Source organism: Eriocheir sinensis, chromosome 10, assembly GCF_024679095.1.
Source record: "Eriocheir sinensis breed Jianghai 21 chromosome 10, ASM2467909v1, whole genome shotgun sequence".
Lineage (NCBI taxonomy): Eukaryota > Metazoa > Arthropoda > Malacostraca > Decapoda > Varunidae > Eriocheir > Eriocheir sinensis.
In genome coordinates, this window is record NC_066518.1 from 13,654,125 (window position 1) to 13,675,313 (window position 21,189).

Genomic DNA, 21,189 nt, shown 5'->3' on the forward strand with positions numbered 1-21,189 from the left:
AATACAAGAAGAAGGAGCCAAAAGAGAGGTCAATACAAGAAGAAGGAGTCAAAAGAGGTCAATACAAGAAGAAAGAGCCAAAAGAGGTCAATACAAGAAGGAGCCAAAAGAGAGGTCAATACAAGAAGAAGGAGCCAAAAGAGAGGTCAATACAAGGAGCCAAAAGAGAGGTCAATACAAGAAGAAGGAGCCAAAAGAGAGGTCAATACAAGGAGCCAAAAGAGAGGTCAATACAAGAAGAAAGAGCCAAAAGAGGTCAATACAAGAAGAAGGAGTCAAAAGAGGTCAATACAAGAAGAAAGAGCCAAAAGAGGTCAATACAAGAAGGAGCCAAAAGAGAGGTCAATACAAGAAGAAGGAGCCAAAAGAGAGGTCAATACAAGGAGCCAAAAGAGAGGTCAATACAAGAAGAAGGAGCCAAAAGAGAGGTCAATACAAGGAGCCAAAAGAGAGGTCAATACAAGAAGGAGCCAAAAGAGAGGTCAATACAAGAAGAAGGAGCCAAAAGAGGTCAATACAAGAAGGAGCCAAAAGAGAGGTCAATACAAGAAGAAGGAGCCAAAAGAGAGGTCAATACAAGGAGCCAAAAGAGAGGTCAATACAAGGAGCCAAAAGAGAGGTCAATACAAGAAGAAGGAGCCAAAAGAGAGGTCAATACAAGAAGAAGGAGCCAAAAGAGAGGTCAACACAAGAAGAAGGAGCCAAAAGAGAGGTCAACACAAGAAGAAGGAGCCAAAAGAGAGGTCAATACAAGGAGCCAAAAGAGAGGTCAACACAAGAAGAAGGAGCCAAAAGAGAGGTCAATACAAGAAGAAGGAGCCAAAAGAGAGGTCAATACAAGGAGCCAAAAGAGAGGTCAACACAAGAAGAAGGAGCCAAAAGAGAGGTCAATACAAGAAGAAGGAGCCAAAAGAGAGGTCAATACAAGAAGAAGGAGCCAAAAGAGAGGTCAATACAAGAAGAAGGAGCCAAAAGAGAGGTCAATACAAGGAGCCAAAAGAGAGGTCAATACAAGGAGCCAAAAGAGAGGTCAATACAAGGAGCCAAAAGAGAGGTCAATACAAGGAGCCAAAAGAGAGGTCAATACAAGGAGCCAAAAGAGAGGTCAATACAAGAAGAAGGAGCCAAAAGAGAGGTCAATACAAGAAGAAGGAGCCAAAAGAGAGGTCAATACAAGAAGGAGCCAAAAGAGAGGTCAATACGAGGAGCCAAAAGAGAGGTCAATACAAGAAGAAGGAGTCAAAAGAGAGGTCAATACAAGGAACCAAAAGAGAGGTCAATACAAGAAGAAGGAGCCAAAAGAGAGGTCAATGCTAACACATAAACACACACGGCCATCACACAAATAAATGTCCCAACACTCACCTCAATGGGCGCTTCAATCATACCAAAGCCGTGCTCCTTAGAGATGGTGAAGGCATTGATCATGTAGGGATCATCCACTTTGGGCAGCTCAATTTTATTTTGTTCATGCCCCTTGTGACCTGGAAAAAGCAGAGAAATGAATGAAATATAATCCAACGCAAGTAATAAGAGAAAGGCTGATGAATGTTTGTGACTTACCTTGTGTAGTTATGTAATAGTTAACTTCATTGCCATCAGCCACACTCTACTTGTCCTCAGGTATAAAAAGTGACGGAATTCGCTATATGACACCGGAAGTTTCGAGATAGTACAAGACCACCCTCTTCCACGAATGTAAATATGTAATATCCCACAAATATACTAGGCTACCAATACCCAAACCCTTTTACAGCCCACATTGAATGTAACACTTAAAACAACAAGCATTTCCACTAAGAGTTCATAATTCCTCACACCAACCAATCAATCAATAACAGGAGGAGAGAAAGAGAAAAGATATGCTCAGGGAGGTTGAGGACGCTGCACCCCTTACCCACATCGACCAGCCCTCACCCTACCCTTCCTAACCCCCTCTCACCAATGTTAAAGTCCAGCCACAGCCAGTCTCCATCTCCCTCGTCAAAGAAGTCAGAAAACCTTCGATACCTGTTGATGCGGAAATTGGCGTCTTTGTCCCTCATCGGATCGTCACCTGGAGGGAAGGAAATTAAAAAATGAAGGAAGGAAGGCAATGTGTGTTTTGAATGTATCCAGAGAAATGCAATGAGAAAATGAGGGAAGGAGAGCAATATAAGTTGAATCTATCTAGAAATGGAGAAAAAATACAGTGAGAAAATGAAAAAGGGAAAGCATTGTAAGTTTGGAGTGTTTCTAGAGATGGAAAAAATATATAATTGGAAACTGAAGGAAGGAAAGCAATACATATAAGATGAATATGTCTAGAGAAGGAAAAGAATACGATGAGAAAACCAGGAAAGAAAAGCAATATAAGCTGAGTGAATCTAGAGATAGAAAAGAAATATAATGAGAAAATGAATGAAAGAAAGCAATATATAAGTTGAATGTATCTAAAAATGGAAGAAAAAGTACAATGAGAAACAAAACATATATCAATGACTCATGTTGCAACAGAGGAAAGAGAAAAGAAATATCACCACATTTCAAAGGACAACTAGATTCAATAGACCACAGTTAAGAGTAAGGAAAGAACATGAAAACACCATTGAAAACTAACATATAAAAAATAATGTGAAAAAAATATTCTTATCACACTATAAGGATAATTATAAGTCTTGACTCACAGCCTGCTTCATCTGAGCCATCGGGACAGTCCGCAACACCATCACAACGCTTGTCAGTGGGATAGCAGCCGCCCATGAGGCACGGGGAGTGGCCACCTGTCTTGTTGCAGTGTTTCCCTGTGATGGATGACACATAATTTTGACTCAAATAATAACTGAGGCTAGCAGACTCAGCTTTCTAGGGTGATAGAGGATGCAGTAAAAATGAGGATAGCAGACTCAGCTTTCTAGGGTGATAGAGGATGCAGTAAAAATGAGGATAGCAGACTCAGCTTTCTAGGGTGATAGAGGATGCAGTAAAAATGAGGATAGCAGACTCAGCTTTCTAGGGTGATAGAGGATGCAGTAAAAATGAGGATAGCAGACTCAGCTTTCTAGGGTGATAGAGGATGCAGTAAAAATGAGGATAGCAGACTCAGCTTTCTAGGGTGATAGAGGATGCAGTAAAAATGTAGAACTTGATTTCATGATTTCATATTTCAAACCACAATGCCTTCTATTATGCAGTGATATAGTTACTGGGGCGAGGGGGAATCCAAGACCCTTCTGGCAAAAAGCTGGGCCTCCAAGGACTGCAGAAAAATTGTGAACTACTGAAAACAAGAACTCACACCTAGTCAAGCATTCAATTTTTACTTAATAGAAAACCTACTCTTTCAAAGCCCAAAGTCGACAGCACTTTTAATAATTACCTTTATAAGTAGGAATGACTCCTATCTTGGCATCTGTAAACACTATCAGTCTGCTGAAGTCAAAGGTTCTGTTGCTGTCCGGGCCGTAGTTCCCCGAGGTGTAGTACTCCACCTGCTCCGGGAAGGGACCATCGCGAGGACGCCAAACCATTTTATGCAGGAGTCTGATGGAGCAGAATGGAAGATTTTGTCAGGATTAAACTCCTTGACTGTGGATTTCCTACAAGAAGACATCACCAAGCAACAGGAATGGAACAAAAAGTGGCTGCTACAATTCAATGAAGAAAAATGTAAAGTCATGAACCTTGGGAGGGGATATCCAGCATACCAATACCACATGGGAAACACTCCACTATCCACCACAGAGGCAGAGAAAGACCTGGGAGTATGTGTTACCAGGCTACCACTGAAAGCCAAATCCGTGCCAATCGCAGCAGATGGGTTAAGAAGCTAAAGATTAACAGGTAATGAGGAGTGGAGTAACTAGTCATAGAAGAACATGGCTTACCTCTTTCTGTGAGTGAAGCTGTGCAATGCCTGGAGGACTGAGGCATGGGATATTTCATTACCCGCTTGCATGGCGTAGCTGAAGTGGCGTGTTCCAGATATCCCAAAGAAGGCCCCGGGCGAGCTGTAGGTGCCCATCTCCACTGAGCGTACACTGTGATCTTTGTCCTGGTTTATCACGAGCTTGGCCTGCAGAACAAAAGATGGGATGAATTTTAAACGTGCATGGAATAATTTATCACAGGAAATCAGCAATAGAAGGTTTGGCGTAAAAGTTAGAGAAGGGAGGGGATGTGTGAACTGGATCTTTGCATAGAAAATGAAAGGTGCAAAGAACCCAGAGAAGGAGGAAAGGAAGCTGTTTGTTATTTTCATTGATTCTGAGAAGGCTTGTGATAGGGTGGATAGGAAAGGTCAATGAGACATCCTAAGAATATATGGCAGGGGAGAGTATCTTCTGTCATAGGAGAATTGCCTCTTTTTATATATATATCAAACATTTTTATTACAAGGATGGGTTTATTTACTGTCCATTTAGATGCCTCCATATACGTACATTATTCTGGGACTCATTCCCCACACCTCACACATCCTCAACCATGCCATCACTCAGATACTATACCCTTTGTTGGGAGATGTTGTCCACAGGAATAATAATGGAGTCGGAGATGACCTCAGCATTTTGGGCAAAGTGATAAACCAGCATGGTGAAGGCTGGAGCCATCTCTGAGCTCACTGGGACGGACATGGTCTTGATGCTTGCGTGTGTGCTGTGGTCCAGGACTTCCTTCCCAGTGAACAAGATCATCTCTTTGGACATGACCTGTAGAATGAGGAGTGTAGAATAACTAATAACTCCTTGACTGTGGATTTCCTACAAGAAGATATCACCAAGCTACAGGAATGGAACAAAAAGTGGCTGCTACAATTCAATGAAGAAAAATGTAAAGTCATGCACCTTGGGAGGGGATATCCAACATACCAATACCACATGGGAAACACTCCACTATCCACCATAGAGGCAGAGAAAGACCTGGGACTATATGTTACCAGGCTACCAGTGAAAGCCAAATCCATGCCAATTGCAGCAGATGGGTTAAAATCAGGTAACGCTCTGAGTAATATCCTTTCATACCACTAATACAAGAAAACATCATTTGTCTTTTTTACATGGAACAGCGCCTTAGTTTTTATTTGACCCGAAGAGGGACTCACCAGATAGTTGAAGGAGTCCATGTTGAAGTTGGATCGGACGTGAAACACCACGAACTCCCCGAGCCTCACGCCCTTGTTGCTGGTCCCCACCGTGATGTACTGTCTCTGGGGGGATAAATAGGGAGGCGGTTGGATAAACAGATATATGGATAGATGCAAGAACACCTAGTAACAGAAATCAACACCTTGTGATAAATATATAAACTAAAACACATTGATACTTTTGCATTAACAAGTCACGAAATATTAGGTGCAATCTTATGAAGAACAGTGATTAGGAGAAACAGTTGTCATAGCTACATCATAATTCCGTCTAGCAGTATGTACGCTTGTTATAATCTTATCCTTGTGATGATGAATAACCTAAATGCAGAACTGGCAAGATAAAAACATTAAAATATATGAGTTGGATGATTTGGACCAGTTATTCTAAGGACTGCAAAGTTTTCTCTAGTACATTGTGAAAAATATACTTAGTAATAACAATATGATGGTGTAGAACAAGACACAAATATATATACATAAAAATAATAGTACCCTGGGTGAGTAATAGGCCAGGCCCTGGGCAGTGGCGGAGGCAGCGTCTCCATAACCATCCATGTAGGTGGCCACGAGGGTCAGCTGAGCAGTCTTCTCCGGCACGTTGAGAGTGAAATGGAAGACTCCCTTCTCACGGTACTTCTGCAGGAGAGAAATATATACACTTTTAGCAATGACTCACCTGGCTGCCGAGATGAAGATGTTTAGTCATTATCTTTGTGGTCTCTTCCTCTCAGTCAGAAAGGGGGTAAAGGTGGTTCTCTGTTAAATCTTTGTTCTCTACTATATTCAGTTTCATACTCAACAAAATGTAATGATTATGATTCATTATGGAAATTTAATATCAAATTTTTTTTCTTCTTATTCTAAACCCTTGTCTTTTCTCATCAATATAGTTATGCCATGTAATGTATGTGTGATCTGGAGGGTTCTTTTATGCTGTGACTCTCCAGTACTCACCCTTAGCAGATGTAAAAAGTAAAAAGAGAATAAAGACTTAGATAAGATGGAGCAAGTTATCCTGAAAGAGTGCCCAAATGATATACCAATCAGTCTTACCTGAAACTGCTCATTTTTGAAGTATATTTCAACTTTCTTCTCTGCTAACTCTTCCTCTGTAAGGTACGGCACGCCTTTGTCATAGTTGTTGTCTACTATCTTGTAGTCTGGGTCCTCGGCCTGCAGGGCCTGGAGCCGCTTGTTGTACAGCCACGATTGATCCAGAAATGCACTTTCTTCTTCCTCTAAGTTTGCTGGAGGGATCTGTGAAGGGGAACCAGAGTTTTAGTTTCTGCAATTAGAACACTTACATCAACAGAGGCTACATATTTGCTACATACTGCAACATGATATATGCCAGAATGACAATGACGAAACTCACTAAACTTGTAACATAAGTGAATATATTAGACTTAGGGTGTCACAATACAAGAACACACATACAAACCCCAAACCCAAGCATCACAGCTACATAGAGCATTTATAAAAGTTAACAAAGACAAAAAAATGACAAAACTGGCCAACTGAGGCATAGAAGGAAATATCTAGTCTGCTGATGAGTTTCTCACCTCCAGTTCAAAGACAGTCACTTTGTTGCTCCCCTCCGACACAGCCTCTCCCTTCACCTTCAGGCGGGAGCTCTTCAGCTTCTTGGTGCTGAGGGGATGAAAGTCATGATAGGACACGGCGACCTGTAGAAACAAACCATTACAACACGACAACCAAAAACACACAAAGGCATATACAAACTATTGAACTAACACAAACACACATAAAAATACAAAAACCTTCACATCTACCAAATTAAGAAGTCAAACAAATTCACACATTTTAATGGCACACATACAATATTCAAGGAGCAGATTTGTGATGAGTACCTTGTGATTCTTTTCTCTTTTCTAACATGGCCTCAATAACATTCACCTTCAGTTTTCATGTGATGCGCCTCCTTTTACATACAGATGAGAATTCGGAACATGTGTAAAGCTGCAGAAAAGTAAAGCTTAAATATTTCACTATCAAAAACACTTGATTACTTACTGAGGCAGAGAAAGGCATGCCAGGTTTGAAGATATAGGGTGGGGAGCCAAGAAAGCGGCAGCTGATGGAGGAGTTGATGATCTTGGCCATGCTGAACCCAGTCTCGTTGATGTCCATAAAACTCTCCTGTATCATTGCCTCCACTCGCACCATGGCGCCATCCATCACTGCCATCTCCTTAGCAATCACAGCCATCGGGAAGCTAAAATCTACCTCACTGTCGAACTACACGAGAACAAGTTTTATGAATTTCTAACTATTATGAAGAACTACTACAACAAATAACTACTAATATGAATAACTACTACAGAGGCTATTAGGTCCTCTTCAGACAAAAGTGGTATACATTCTATACAGCAATGATTACATGAATCTTACCTATCCTGACTAGGCCTTTTAGCTCCATTACAAACATACCATTCTGCCTCATTTCCCTATAATATAAACAAAATAATAAGGAAATAAAACTATCTATCTATCTATATCTCCGACGCCCTGCTCTCTTACAGAAAGTTCACTACAGGAGGTGGGTGAAGCAGAAGTGAGAGTTGGGAGTATCAGGATTGAGTGTGCAGAGAGGGAATGCCAGAACAGGGAGATTTACATAGATTTACTTAGAAAATCAGACCACACAGACCCCATGGTCCAGACTAGGTGGTCTGTCCTAAAACCTAAGTGATTTTACATTAATGAGATGGCTCCAAAAACGTTGCTTTTCTACTCTAGTTAATATTAAGTTGAAGGAAGTGACGGTCGAGCTTGTTTTTAAAGGAGTCAATCGTGTTACACTGGACCACTGATGGTGGGAGCTTATTCCATTCTCGCTTTTCTAACGTTGGTGAAGAAATATTTGGTGCAGTCTGAATTTACTTGTCTACATTTGAGTTTTGTGCCATTGTTCCTCGTTCGCATAGTGTCATTGATCATAAACAGTTTTGTTCTGTCTACATTCGTGAAACCATTAAGTATTTTAAAACATTCGATCAATTTTCCTCAGAGGCGACGTTTTTCAAGAGAGAACATGTTAAGGGTGGAAAGCCTTTCTTCGTAGGATTTGTTGCGCAAGGAAGGGATCATTTTTGTTGCTCGACGCTGAACACCTTCTAGTTTAGCAATGTCCTTTGCATGGTGGGTAGACCAAAACTGTACCGCATATTCCAAGTGGGGTCTGACTAAACTATTGTAGAGCGGAAGTATTACATCTTTATTCTTGAATAAAAAGTTTCTTTTAATGAAGCCCAACATTCTGTTCGCTTTATTTGCTGCATCGATGCATTGATGTGAGAATTTGAGGTTTGACGCGATTTTAATCCCCAGGTCCTTAACGCAATGAACGCTTGTGAGTTTAACGCCGAGTATTTCGTAATCGAACTTCTTATTTTTTGTTCCAACTTGAAGGACCTGGCACTTGTCTACGTTAAAGGGCTTCTCCCATTTATCCGACCAAGCTGAAATTTTGTGCAAATCCTCTTGGAGGCTTTGCCTGTCTTCGTCAGTGAGAACCGAGTTACCAATCTTTGTGTCGTCTGCAAATTTACTAATGCGATTATTGAGTCCAACATCCACGTCGTTGATGTAAATAATGAAGAGCACTGGGCCAAGAACCGAACCCTGAGGGACGCCACTAGTGACCGGCGCCCACTCTGAGTTAAATCCGTCAATCACAACTCTTTGTTGTCTGTTGCTCAACCAATTCGCGATCCATTGGTTTACTTGACCGTCAATGCCTATTTGCTTTAATTTATAAAGTAATTTATGATGTGGGACTTTATCAAACGCTTTCTGGAAATCAAGATAGACTACGTCCACTGATTTGGTTACGTCATAAATTGAGAAGAGATCGTTATAAAAGGTCAGTAGGATTGACAGGCAGGATCTTTTGTTACGGATGCCATGTTGTGAATCCCCAATTAATGAGTGGCTTTCGAGGTAACTCACAATTTTGTCTCTAATTATGCTCTCGAGTAGCTTACCTACAATTGAAGTTAGACTAATGGGTCGGTAGTTACCTGGTATTTTTTTGTCTCCTTTCTTAAAAATCGGTGTCACGTTAGCCTTTTTCCAATCCGAAGGGACGATGCCTTGTCGCAAGGACATATTGAATACGGTAGTGAGGTAGGAGAGTATTTCGCTCTTTGTTTCTTTAAGCAGTATTGGATATACTTTGTCGGGTCCGGGACTTTTATTTGTTTTAAGTGAATGGAGAGCTTTAAGGACTTTATCGGTTGTTATTTCAAAATTAGGCAATGCATGCTCGAGATTTACAATAGTACTGGTGTTGGTGGTAGTGGGAGGAAGACTGTTAGTATTAAACACCGAGGAAAAGTAGTTGTTTAAGAGGTTTGCAATGTGTTGGCTGTCAGTCAGTAGTGCACCGTCGCTGTTTGTTAAAGGTCCAATACCACTTTTGATCGCCTTTCTGTTGTTTATATAACTGAAGAAAGATTTCGGATTATTTTTACAGTTGGCTGCAATATTTTCTTCATATCTACGCTTTGCCTGACATACTAGTCTTTTTACTCGTCGCCTGGCATCATTATAAAGTCTAATGTTTTCGGGCGTGCTTTGTTCTTTCTTTAACCTGTAAAACAATTTTCTTTCATTGACTGATTGTTTAATTTCGCTATTAAACCACGGTGGGCTTTTATTAGTGTTAATTCGCCTCTCGCACAAGGGGACGAATGTGTTCTGCTGAGTGAGTAAGTGATTTTTAAAGCTAAGCCAGGCTTCATCTACGTTGCCGTCATCTGATAGTTGTATTTCTGTTAGTTTTTGTCGGATTTCTACGAAGTTAGCTCTTTTGAAATTGGGCACCTTTACTTTATTTTCAGTCACTGATGATTGAGCTCTAATGTCGACGCGCACTAATTTATGATCGCAAGTACCGAGGTGTTCTCCTACCGTGACAGTACTGACTAGGTTATCTTGGGTCGTTATAACAAGGTCGAGTATATTATTTTGTCGAGTTGGCTCAGAAACCATTTGGCTTAGTTAATTTTTTTCTAGAAATTCGATCATTCTATGTGACTCGCCTTCTATACCTCAATATGGGGGAGGTTAAAGTCTCCTAATATCAGTGAGTCATTGTTATTAAGTGACTGTCTTAAGACGCTGTACATTTCAAGGTCGTCATCGAGTGATTGCCCGGGAGGTCTGTAGGTGACAGATATATTTAAATTGACTTTTGCAATGTTTACTCGCACGCAAAAATGTTCAACTTTACTGTTTCCCGGTGTTTTGTCGGTGGGTTGCAAATAGCTTTTGACATAAAGGGCGACGCCACCCCCTCTACGGTTTACACGATCTTTGTTGAAGAGATGGCAATGAAACTCACAGGTACAAAGTCTTGCTGCATAATGAAGGTCCACTCCTCCACGCCCTTGCTGCGGACCAGGAGCTTGAGGGTGGCGTTCCCAAAGGCACCTTTATCGTTGTTGAACTCGCCGCCAACTGTCCCGGTGATGGCTTCGTCTGAGTCAAGGAAGTACTTTGACATGAACACTTTTACCTGCGGCATAAACAACATGAAGGATAGTGTCAGTAATGTAATGGATAAGAGATTACCCAAGACTGTGGTAATACATAAAATCATCATGAAAACTTATCTTCAACCAAACTTTTGCTTTAACCCCTTGACTGCAGATTTCCTACAAGAAGACATCACCAAGCTACAGGAATGGAACAAAAAGTGGCTGCTACAATTCAATGAAGAAAAATGTAAAGTCATGGACCTTGGAAGGGGATATCCACCATACCAATACCACATGGGAAACATTCCACTATCCACCACGGAGGCAGAGAAAGACCTGGGAGTACAGTATATGTTACCAGGCTACCAGTGAAGGCAAAATCCATGCCAATCACAGTGGACGAGTTAATGAAAATCAGGTATGCATTTGAAAAGGCTGTCATGTATATCTTCCTCAGAAACAGAAGCAATAGCATTACAAGTCATAACCATCAACATCAGCCGCATCCCATATCATTGTGTTTTCAGGCCACCTCTCACTTGGCCTTCTACTGACTACACTATTGCACATTTAGCACAAAAGGGCATGATCATTTAGTATACTAGAAGGCATGATCACATCTCATTCTAGTCAAGGAATCTAAAACCGTTCTACAGAATCCTCATTACATTCAAAACAACTCAAGTCATGCAGCTGTGAATACCTTTCCTTAATCAACAAGTCCATCTCCTTTTATATGGTGGTGACACAGAAATGCACTAACCCCTAATAATCAGTAATAAAACTCTAAGGGGCTTTATTCTTAAACATTTCGTCGCCCAAGCACAACTATTTGACAAGGCTTTCGTAAGAGTTATGAGCATCCCCATTGGTACTTTTATGACCCTTCTGGGAGTGTGACCCTTCTTCTGTACCATGAACCTAAAGATACATTCATTTTTACCTCCCTGATCAGCTTTTTGGCCTTTGGAAATAGTTAATGTGAGAGGCGGAAGCATCTAACAGTATTAACGTAAGTCCTCCTATACATCTTACCTCAAATCGCGGAGTGAACCACTTTTCCACTTTGATTTTCTTTTCTTCCTCCTGGCCATTAGCGTTCACTTTGATCCTCCACCAGCCAACTTTAGTCAGGAAGGGAATGCCGAAGGACAGGGATATCACGCCTACGTTGGTGGGGCGTGACAGCCATCGACGCAACACATAGCCATCGGGGTCCTGACACAGAAAGGTAGACTCCAGTTAATCATGACTGTTACTGTTAGGCAAAAAAGTAACCTCCAAATAATAATGACTTACTATATTGCAGAAAATGTCAAATAATATCCTTAGAAACAATAACTGCATGCGCAATCGTATTGTCTCATCATCAAAGAATAATATCCAGTTTAAAATATCATGTAAGAGATTTTTAACACACTGATTTGGTATATACACATTTGTTAGTTATCTGAACAGGCTACTAAGGGAAGGACTAACTCAAATCACTTAGATCTTGAAAACTTTTGTGTGCAAGTAGGAAAAAAAGCAGTGGAATTCGTGCTGCCAACTCCATGCCACAATACTTGACTTACCACGATAAAAACGTCCACTGGGTTATCATACGGTTTTAGGTCCATGGTGAGGAGGATCACTCTGAACTTAACTGTGGAGGAAAGGCCACAAAAGGAAAGGTCAGTTCAGTATGCATAGGAAACTTGTCAGTCATTAATCACAATATGTAAAGTACCTACAGGACAATCTTGAGCATTATTACCTAAGGCTGTGTAGATAACAATTAGCCAACAAACAAAGGCTTCATGATAGAGTGTCTGAAGAGGATAATGGTCTTTTTTTCTTGATAAAATTATAGAAGCTCATAGATATTTCTGAACTACACCAAAACCCATTATAATCATTCTCTCTCTCTCTCTCTCTCTCTCTCTCTCTCTCTCTCTCTCTCTCTCTCTCTCTCTCTCTCTCTCTCACACACACACACACACCTGTCCCGCCGCCATTGTACACCGGACGGCTGGTTTGGATGAGGACTGAAAGGAACTGTTTGGAGAAGTACAGTTGCGTCTCGTTGCTGAAAATCGTTCCCCCCGTGGTGCCCAGAACGTTGCCCTCCACATACAACCGGAAGTCTCCCCCAGCGGTACTCCTCGGGATCTGAAACACAAGGGAAAAACTAGTAGGCCTATTTCTCTCATAACAGGCAACGCAGCTCCATTTAACCGATCTTATCTAATCTACTACCTTCCTGGGGATGAGTTTTACCTCCCCTCGTCCCTTTACCCATTTAGTATCGACGAAAATACCAGGTTTTGCTCACTTAAACCTACGAGGCCTCTATGCTGCTCATGTTCCCAGTGACTGCTCCCTACCTAATGCTCCTGCCTAAACACAAGCTGCTTGTATTCTAGTAACTATAATTTTGTCTATTGGTGGTAAGTTCAGGCCGAAGCGTTGGGTGAGAGGCAGTGAGGAAGAGAGACATGGAGAAAATGGCGTCTATGGTGAACCGCGTGGCTCCGTGCGCAGCGTACTACCTCTGGCTTAATTTAACGGCGATCCAGTGAACGAGACGCTGGTGGAGTCGATTTGTTGACAACACCAAAGCCTTCTCAAAGATTTATATGGGGCCAACGACCCAGCACCCTTTGACACAAAGCCCTTGACAATCTCAACCTCTGCAGGGCTTTCATAGTCCATCTAGCCATAGTGCTGGTTAACAACAACGATACAAAAACAACAACAATAACAACAACACCCATTTCTTACAAAAGAGGGTCAATTATTCTTTTTTTATTTCTAAGGTGAGCAATAGTATTACTTTTCATCATCAAATAATGGAATTTACTTAGTACTCCTGGATTTCATAACAATGGCTTGGTCCTCAGCACATTTGTAAAACACCAAGAAATTCAGAAAGGTTCACAAGCTTTTTCGGTTTTATTTTTCAACTCCTGGATGATTTCCATCGATATGACTACGTATTTTGTGTATATTGGATGATTAAATAATTATGTATATGTTTATATGTATGTGTGTGCATGTAAGTGTACGTATATGTATGTGTATGTACGGATGAGTGAGTATAAGGAGGTGGTGAGTATAAGGAGTACGAGGGCGGGTAAGAACAATAGGGACAGGTGACAGGCGGACAGGTGCGTCCCAACCGAAGCGTCGCGGCTCGTCAGGCATGGGGGTCGCGTTCACGTGTTTGGCTGTCAACAACAAAACGTCAACATTCATAGCAAAGGTTCCGAGTATGAAGGTGTGACTTGAATCTTTAGCGTGGACATGTAAGGAGTGTTTTTCAGGTGTCGGCTCATATACTGAAGCTTTACATCATTCATGGAGGCGGGGCTGCCAAAACGATCGGAAAAGTACCAGTGTCGATCTCCCTAAAAATAGTTCACGACACTTTCAGAACACGCAGATAATGAAAACAACAAGAGTCCGTCACATGGCCGAAGGTGAGCTGAATCGCTGAGTATTAAGTAAAAAAATCTGTCAGGTTTTGTCACACCATAGAGTCTTGTACTGCATTTAAACTAAGGGCGGAAAGTTACTGAACCTGGCATTGTGTCAAGACCAGGCACTCCTCCAGTATTATAAAATCTGTCATGTTTCGCCACTCCATAGATTCTTACACTGCATCTAAATCAAGTGCATGTGGAAAGTTACCTAAATCTTGTATTCCTTCAAAACAACCGCACGCAGATACTCGTCCTCCAGTATCAAAATAAATATATCATGTTCCATCGCACCATAGATTCTTACACTGCATCTAAAACAAGTGTGGAAAGTTACTAAATTATGTATTCCATCAAAACAACCGTACGCAGACACTCCGTTGTGATGACAATTATTATATCACAAGGTTGGGTTGACCAAGATTCTGCTGCGTTGATCAGACTGATAATTTGAATATCATCTGATGAATCTGATGACAAGGTGATGTTGACATAAATGATACGTTGAGGTTTACCTAACATCAACATCAATTGACCTCATTAATCTTCTTACTACCTGTGCTAAGCAAAATGCAGTTGAAAATGACATACCGAGGGCAATCTGGGTCAACATTGCTCGAGTCCTTTCTTTTGTCCATTTATCCGCTAATGGTGCTGCTTATATATGACCCTGGTGGTGGTTTGACAAAGCCGCTGTACCATGAACGTGATAAAACACTCATGAGAACCCAATTAATCTCCTTATCGGCCCATGAAAAGTTAATGTGAGAGGTGGAAGCGTCTGAGATTACCAGCCCTGTGCTGGATAAGTCCTTCGTCTTAATGAAGCATAATTCCGTGCAAATAGGAAGGTGATAATTACAACAAAGTCTCGGCTGTGGTGGATGAAAATAAATATCTGGAATGGCATGAGTGGGGAGGGCAAGGAAGAGACACTGGTAAAATATTACGTGAGAGTAACTTGGGTAGATGGTAAGAAGCTAAAGAAGCCTTGCATAGGTGGGAAGAATATCGAAACTACATTGACGATATTTTTTTGGAGAAGAAGGAGTAAATACAATTTTGTAGCGATAAGGAATAAGAAGATTAATTATATTATAAATATATTATAATTATAGAAAGCTTCATTACCTACCATCTCAGAAGATTTTTTTCAAGTATTTGATTTCTTACTTCAAAATTAACACTCCCTCCATCGCCATCACCTCTTACCTGCAGCAGGAGGGTTTCTGGGTAGTTTTTCGTGACGATGCTATGGGTGTCGGCGATTTCCTGGCCGTCCCTCGTGAGCGCGGCACGCACGTCCACGGGGTGATCGAGATGCAGGAGGGTCACCACGCAGCGATACACGGCGCCGGGGCGGACCGTGCGCGGCGCCACGATCATGTGTGTCCTGGGGAGGAAGAAAGGAAGAAAACCTCACTTGACCTCGTAATTCAATAGGATGGCAGGCTTTCATTGTGGCTGAAAATTGGCTAACTCTTTTTCTAGGTGATGCGTTCCAATACCTCGAAACGTGTGTAGGTGAGCGTGTGTTTGTGTCACAAATTGTGTGTAATTACCTAGAGGTGCATTTGCCTAGTTGTAATATACAGAAGGTGAACTACAATCGTTGGGTTCTGTCTCCAAATCAAGTGTTATCAAGTTTAGGTTTGAATTCATTAATGGTTTTGGTTAGATTTAACTATTTCATGCTCGAGTGTGTGTGTGTGTGTGTAAGTAAGTAAGTAAGTAAGTAATGTTTATTGCCATAATATACACACATTGATATATACATATAAATATAATTATAATTCTGGCAACGAATCTAGCCTGTCACAGACTGTATATTTATTTCATTGCACTATTAATATCTTTCTAAAGGTTGCAGATAGCTCCCAACCATAAAGCTAAATACAAATATACAATAAATAACAACATTAACTATAATACCAGATGAAGTTATAATAGTTATATCTAAAATGTTAACTATAATAAGTGTGTGTGTGTGTGTGTGTGTGTGTGTGTGAGAGAGAGAGAGAGAGAGAGAATCGGTATTCAGTAGTCATCCGTATTTTCACAAGTTGCTCGCAAAACAGTTAATTTGTAAACAGATCACAGGAACTTCGATGTTTGCCCAGCATGAGGCTTGTGACGGGAATAAGATCGATATAGCTGTGCCTTCTTTCTTTTCTTTTACTTGTTCATTCATTTTTATTTTTTTTACAGTAAAGGAAACAGCTCAAGGACAATAAACAAAGAAAAACAAAACAAAAAATAAATAAAAGCTCGCTAATCGCTGCTCATAAATTATCAAGCTATAAATACTTTCTTTTCCTTGACATTATAAAGTTTTGTGTTCCGTTATTTTTTTTTTTTTACGGGAATGGAGACAGCTTAAAGAGGTAAAAAAGTAAACAACCAAACCAAACAAAACATAATGGTGCCGCTCCTGCTAATAGTGTTTAATAAGAAAAATAAGAAAACAGGGAGGCCAGGGCACTTTAGTTTTATCTGTGGAACACCGATAAATTACCTTTCAAGACCAACCATTAGTAAATATTTTCAGTTATATTTCCTGATTAATATATATCAAAGTGCTGGCCAAGCTCATTCCATTTTCCCCCTCAAAGAATTGTGGGTTTATTCAAAACTATTTTTATTTTACTTTATTCGCTTCAATGAAATGGGATATGCAGATGACATTTTTTCTTATTAGCGAAAAGGAGTGCAATGCAGCCTATGGAAGTCTACGAAACGTTTACATCGAAACTGGAAACTGGAAGTTGATATCCTGCAGTGAAATAATACAAGCTATTTATCTGTCTGTCTGTCTGTCTGTCTGTCTGTCTCTCTATCTATCTATCTATCTCCATATAAACACTTATAGATAAATAGACAGAGAGACAGATAGATAGATAAATAGACAGGCAGATAGATACATAAAAGGATAGATAGATAGATGGATAGGTAAATAAATGGATAGATACACTCATACATACATATATACATACATACATATGCACAACGCGTCGGTAACTACATAGCACTAACGCTAGAAATCTGAACCCTTGGTGAGAAGAGTAAAGAGCAGGGCGACGCATTCCTCGTCTACACCACAAACACGTACACAGCGTGCGGCCACAACAACGACTTCTGTCACCAGACCTGCATACTAAATTCCAGCGTATTTCACTACTGTATCATTGTTGACTAGAAACAGAATAAGGAAAACAATAAATAAAAAAAAGTAAATATTCCCGGTAAACTGTGGTAACCCGGATGTCACACCTGTCTTGTGTTTCGTAAAGGGTTCTTACACACCACATGCTTGAGAGCTAATGAAACGGAGATGAGTACGGAAGCCGCGCGCAGCAATATCGTATGCCTTAAACTTTACCTTTACTGTACTGAGGCAGATTTATTTTTCCATGTGCATACCAAGTTTATGAGAAGGTAATATGGTGAAGAGGAAGCTAACTAAGAAGTATCAAAGTAATCAAGAAAGATGCTCTAAAGGGAGAGGGAACAAGACAACGGCCACCTTAAGATAGCAGGTGTTTCCAGTAAGGTCATTGTCACACACTTACGGGTGGTCGTATCGGCTGGCCAAACGGATGTTGTTGTGGAGGACGTTCCTCAAGGGGATGACATAAGGCTGGGCCGTGGGCTGGCCTTGGCCGGGACCCTGACCCGCCGCACCTCCCTTCCCCGCCTTCGCTGCCGTCGCCGCTGCCGCCACCATCACCACCGCCCCAAAAACACATATCACCACGTGCCCGCCACCCATGGTGTACACAGGAGTCCTTTACAGGCCTCAACACATCACTTTCAACACGTGTCTCTGCTTCCGATGGTATTCATATTCATATCGCACATTCTGAGTTCAGTGTCGTGGATACGTTTTCAATGGAAGGTCACAACGCCGGAAGGGAAGACCTACAAGAGGCTGCGAGCCAGTCTGAAGAACCATGAAAAAAAAAGTTAAAAACTTTATGGCCTCGCTTCTGTAGTAGTTTAAAACTATTACTTGCTAGCCACTCCGTTCCGTACAGAAAGAGTAAGACTTAATATCAGGCAGAGAGTTTCTCGAATAAATCATTTATAGTTCGTGTAATGTCTAAGAACACGTCACAATGTGATTGTTATCATTATAATATTTACAAGAGCATCAAAGACCATTTAAAACAATAGACAGTTTCCCCGAAAGTAAAAGGAATTTCAGAATGGGGACTGCTCTCCACTGTGCGAGAAGTGAATGGTAGATTGTCCTGCCCTTATCTATATGGTTGCAGGACAGAGGGTTTGAGCGTGCGCTCGTGTTGCCTAGTATCTATATAGCTTTCTTTTCCCATCTACATGTATGCTTGCATGTTTGTGTGTGTGTGTGTGTGTGTGTGTGTGTGTGTGTGTGTGTGTGTGTAGCTACGAATCCGCGGACCCGGGTTCGAAACCCGGCCCGGGCAGTCGTCGTGCAGCTCATAGCAGCTATTCATCCTCCCTGGCTCTGGTCGATAAATGAGTACCTGGGGAAACCTGGGGAAGGTAAACTTTGGTAACTCGGAAGTTTCACTGGCCCTGTGTCCCGGGGTAATGGATTCTTACCCACCACAGGCTCAAGGGCCAAGGTGATGTAGATGAACACTGCGGCCACGCGCAGCGACAATAATTCATGCCCCCAACTTTACCTTTATATAACATATATAATCGTCTATACAGAATAGCAGGATTTCTGTCTAATCATTCCTGTCGGAAACTGAGGTTCTATCCCCTTAAGCCTACAATCCTAGCTATTCTCTGGTGGGCGGACGGAGGTGATGGATCGAGGAGCCCATGCCAAGACTGCCTCGGCCTGGTTCAGGACTCGAGTTCAAACTTTTCGGTTATAAGTCGAGTGCACAAACACCTACACCTAGTGTGTGTGTGTGTGTGTGTGTGTGTGTGTGTGTGCAAACCCGCACTAGAACTTTCCAGGCTCAACATTGTTTCACTTATAGACCAATGCACACAAACACCAATGAAACCACAAAGCCTTCATTCAAGAATTGACTTCGTTTCACTCGTTGTGTGTTTGGTTGCTGTGACAACTTTCATCATAACGCCCGTTGATATGAGTGAGAGCATAACGCGAGTATCGTACTGGCCGTGCTGGCCCCATACATCACCCTCGCGTTGCCTGGGTTTGTTTTGCGTCTTCACGTTGCAAGAAACAAAATTCTTGGATCTCTTATTTAATACACAACTTCAGCTTTCCTTTCTCCTTCTTCGCAAATTTTCTTGTGGAAGCACCTAAACTGGCATGCTTAAAAGTTTTTAATACAAGATTTTGGACACTTGCACGCCAGCTTTTTCTTCGAATCACATGAATGCGAATTGTAGTAGACTCAACGGGTAACTGAAGACCCGTATCTTCAGGCCTCGGTCCATACTGTGGCTGACGACTAATGCATATGGCGCGCGACACGCTGTGAGTTGCCCGCTGCCTCTGATTGTTGTTCTACAACTGTCGCTCAAGACGGAGAACGCTCTCTCGCGGCCTCGTATGTGCCCTTACGTATCACCTTGAAACTGCCCCATATATATACACATGTCTCTGAGGTGTTCCCGAGACATGTCGCACAGAGATTACCTGAATCCAATAATATCGTGATAGCAAGGACGCCTCTGACCGTCTCGTATTAACATTAGCGCCGTGTTGGGGATCTGCGTCACATTAATATACACCATAGATCCCCCGACCTCCTTCGCCCCCCCCCCCCCCTAGGCGTATGGAAGCCGCGTCCTGTCTGACTGTCTGTGTGTCCGAATATTTGTCTGTCTATTATCTGTATGTCTTTCTGCTTATGCACTATCCATGTCTGTCTGTTTGCCTGTTTGTCTCTCTCTCTCTCAATCATAATATACATCCAAATCAATACCTTTTTTTTTCTACCACGCCACCGTGAAGTGGTTAGCGTGGCTAGCTACGAATCCGCGGGCCCGGGCTCAAATCCCAACCCGGGCAGTCGAGGTGCAGCTCACACGGCTGTTCATCCTCCATATAACGCTGGTCGATAAATGAGTACCTGGGGAAACTGTGGTGACCCGGATGTCTCACCTGCTGTGTCCCGGGATAATAGGTTGTCACCTGCCACATGTTCATGGGTCAATGTGACACACACACACACACACACACACACACACACACACACACACACACACACACACACAGCTCTGTTGCCCCGTGGTTAGAGCGCTCGCCTCAACCGAGAGGCCCCGAGTTCGATTCCCGGGCGAAATGGAGACGGATGGGCAGTCTCCTTAACCCGTGCCTTGTACCGCCAGCAGCGAATGGGTGTCAGTCGGGGGTTGTGTCCTGCCTCCAGGGTGTGTGGGTGTGAGGCTTCAGCCGCAGCGGGGAAAATACACTTGCTGGCGATTTCGAGTCTGTCACTAGGTCAGACCATGGTGAGTGGTGAAACATTACACACGTACAGATGTATCCAAAGATTCGTGAATATGAGCGCTAAACTCAAAACGGGGAAGGTTCTGAATGACGATCGCGAGTCCAGTGAATGATCAGACCAAGGTGAACGAGACACACACTCGTCAATTCTTGCGCTGTGCCTAATGAATAACGCGGCGCGACAAACAACTACCGGTGTGCATTGAAATAGACAGCCCGCGCCTCCTTATCGCTGCGCGAGTACGGACTGACACGTCACCCCACGGACTTTTAAGGCTTGGGCTGAGGATAAAAATGGTAGGAAAATAAACAAACCAAAGCATCATAAATACGTAAACTCTTTCAATTGGCAAGCAACATTGATATAATAAATAATAATAATGAAAAAAACATGACACCGCTGTAACAATACTTGATCCTTATATAGGGCTGTTTTTTTGCGTCCGTTTGATTTTCCTGAGGCACTTTTTCAGGTTTTGATCTGCCCTTGGCCTACCCCCTATGCCTTAAGTAAATAAATGAATGCAACAGCGTATTCTCCCCCCCCCCAAAAAAAAAAATCCTTATATTGGGCGGTTTCTGTTGGGCTTCATGGTACAGGAACCGGACCACCCGTGCGGGAAGAAAGATTTGTAAGCACCGTTGCATAAAATGTATAAGGTAAAGCTGGGAGCA

General features: G+C 42.0%; 1 protein-coding gene across 4 annotated transcripts in view; it reads right to left on the reverse strand.

Moving 5' to 3' along the window:
- Nucleotides 1-21,189, reverse strand: part of LOC126996608 (CD109 antigen-like) — a 39,276-nt gene that overhangs the window by 8,950 nt on the left and 9,137 nt on the right. For 2 of the 4 annotated variants that reach the window (XR_007751298.1, XM_050857269.1), the window contains exons 1-18: nt 19,499-19,615; nt 17,660-18,030; nt 15,303-15,483; nt 12,612-12,780; nt 12,204-12,274; nt 11,665-11,847; nt 10,494-10,667; nt 7,160-7,384; nt 6,688-6,810; nt 6,179-6,382; nt 5,618-5,761; nt 5,081-5,185; nt 4,488-4,688; nt 3,867-4,054; nt 3,359-3,522; nt 2,667-2,783; nt 1,943-2,056; nt 1,366-1,484 (exon numbers count right to left, since the gene is read on the reverse strand). Coding sequence is in view for 3 of the 4 variants with exons in the window: in XM_050857269.1 (XP_050713226.1) it covers nt 1,366-1,484; nt 1,943-2,056; nt 2,667-2,783; nt 3,359-3,522; nt 3,867-4,054; nt 4,488-4,688; nt 5,081-5,185; nt 5,618-5,761; nt 6,179-6,382; nt 6,688-6,810; nt 7,160-7,384; nt 10,494-10,667; nt 11,665-11,847; nt 12,204-12,274; nt 12,612-12,780; nt 15,303-15,483; nt 17,660-17,859 (2,682 nt within the window). In the remaining variant the exon portion in view is untranslated. Of the gene's footprint in view, nt 1-1,365; nt 1,485-1,942; nt 2,057-2,666; nt 2,784-3,358; nt 3,523-3,866; nt 4,055-4,487; nt 4,689-5,080; nt 5,186-5,617; nt 5,762-6,178; nt 6,383-6,687; nt 6,811-7,159; nt 7,385-10,493; nt 10,668-11,664; nt 11,848-12,203; nt 12,275-12,611; nt 12,781-15,302; nt 15,484-17,659; nt 18,031-19,458; nt 19,616-21,189 lie in introns of those variants that run through there. The other 2 variants (XM_050857270.1, XM_050857271.1) reach the window with 2 other exon arrangements.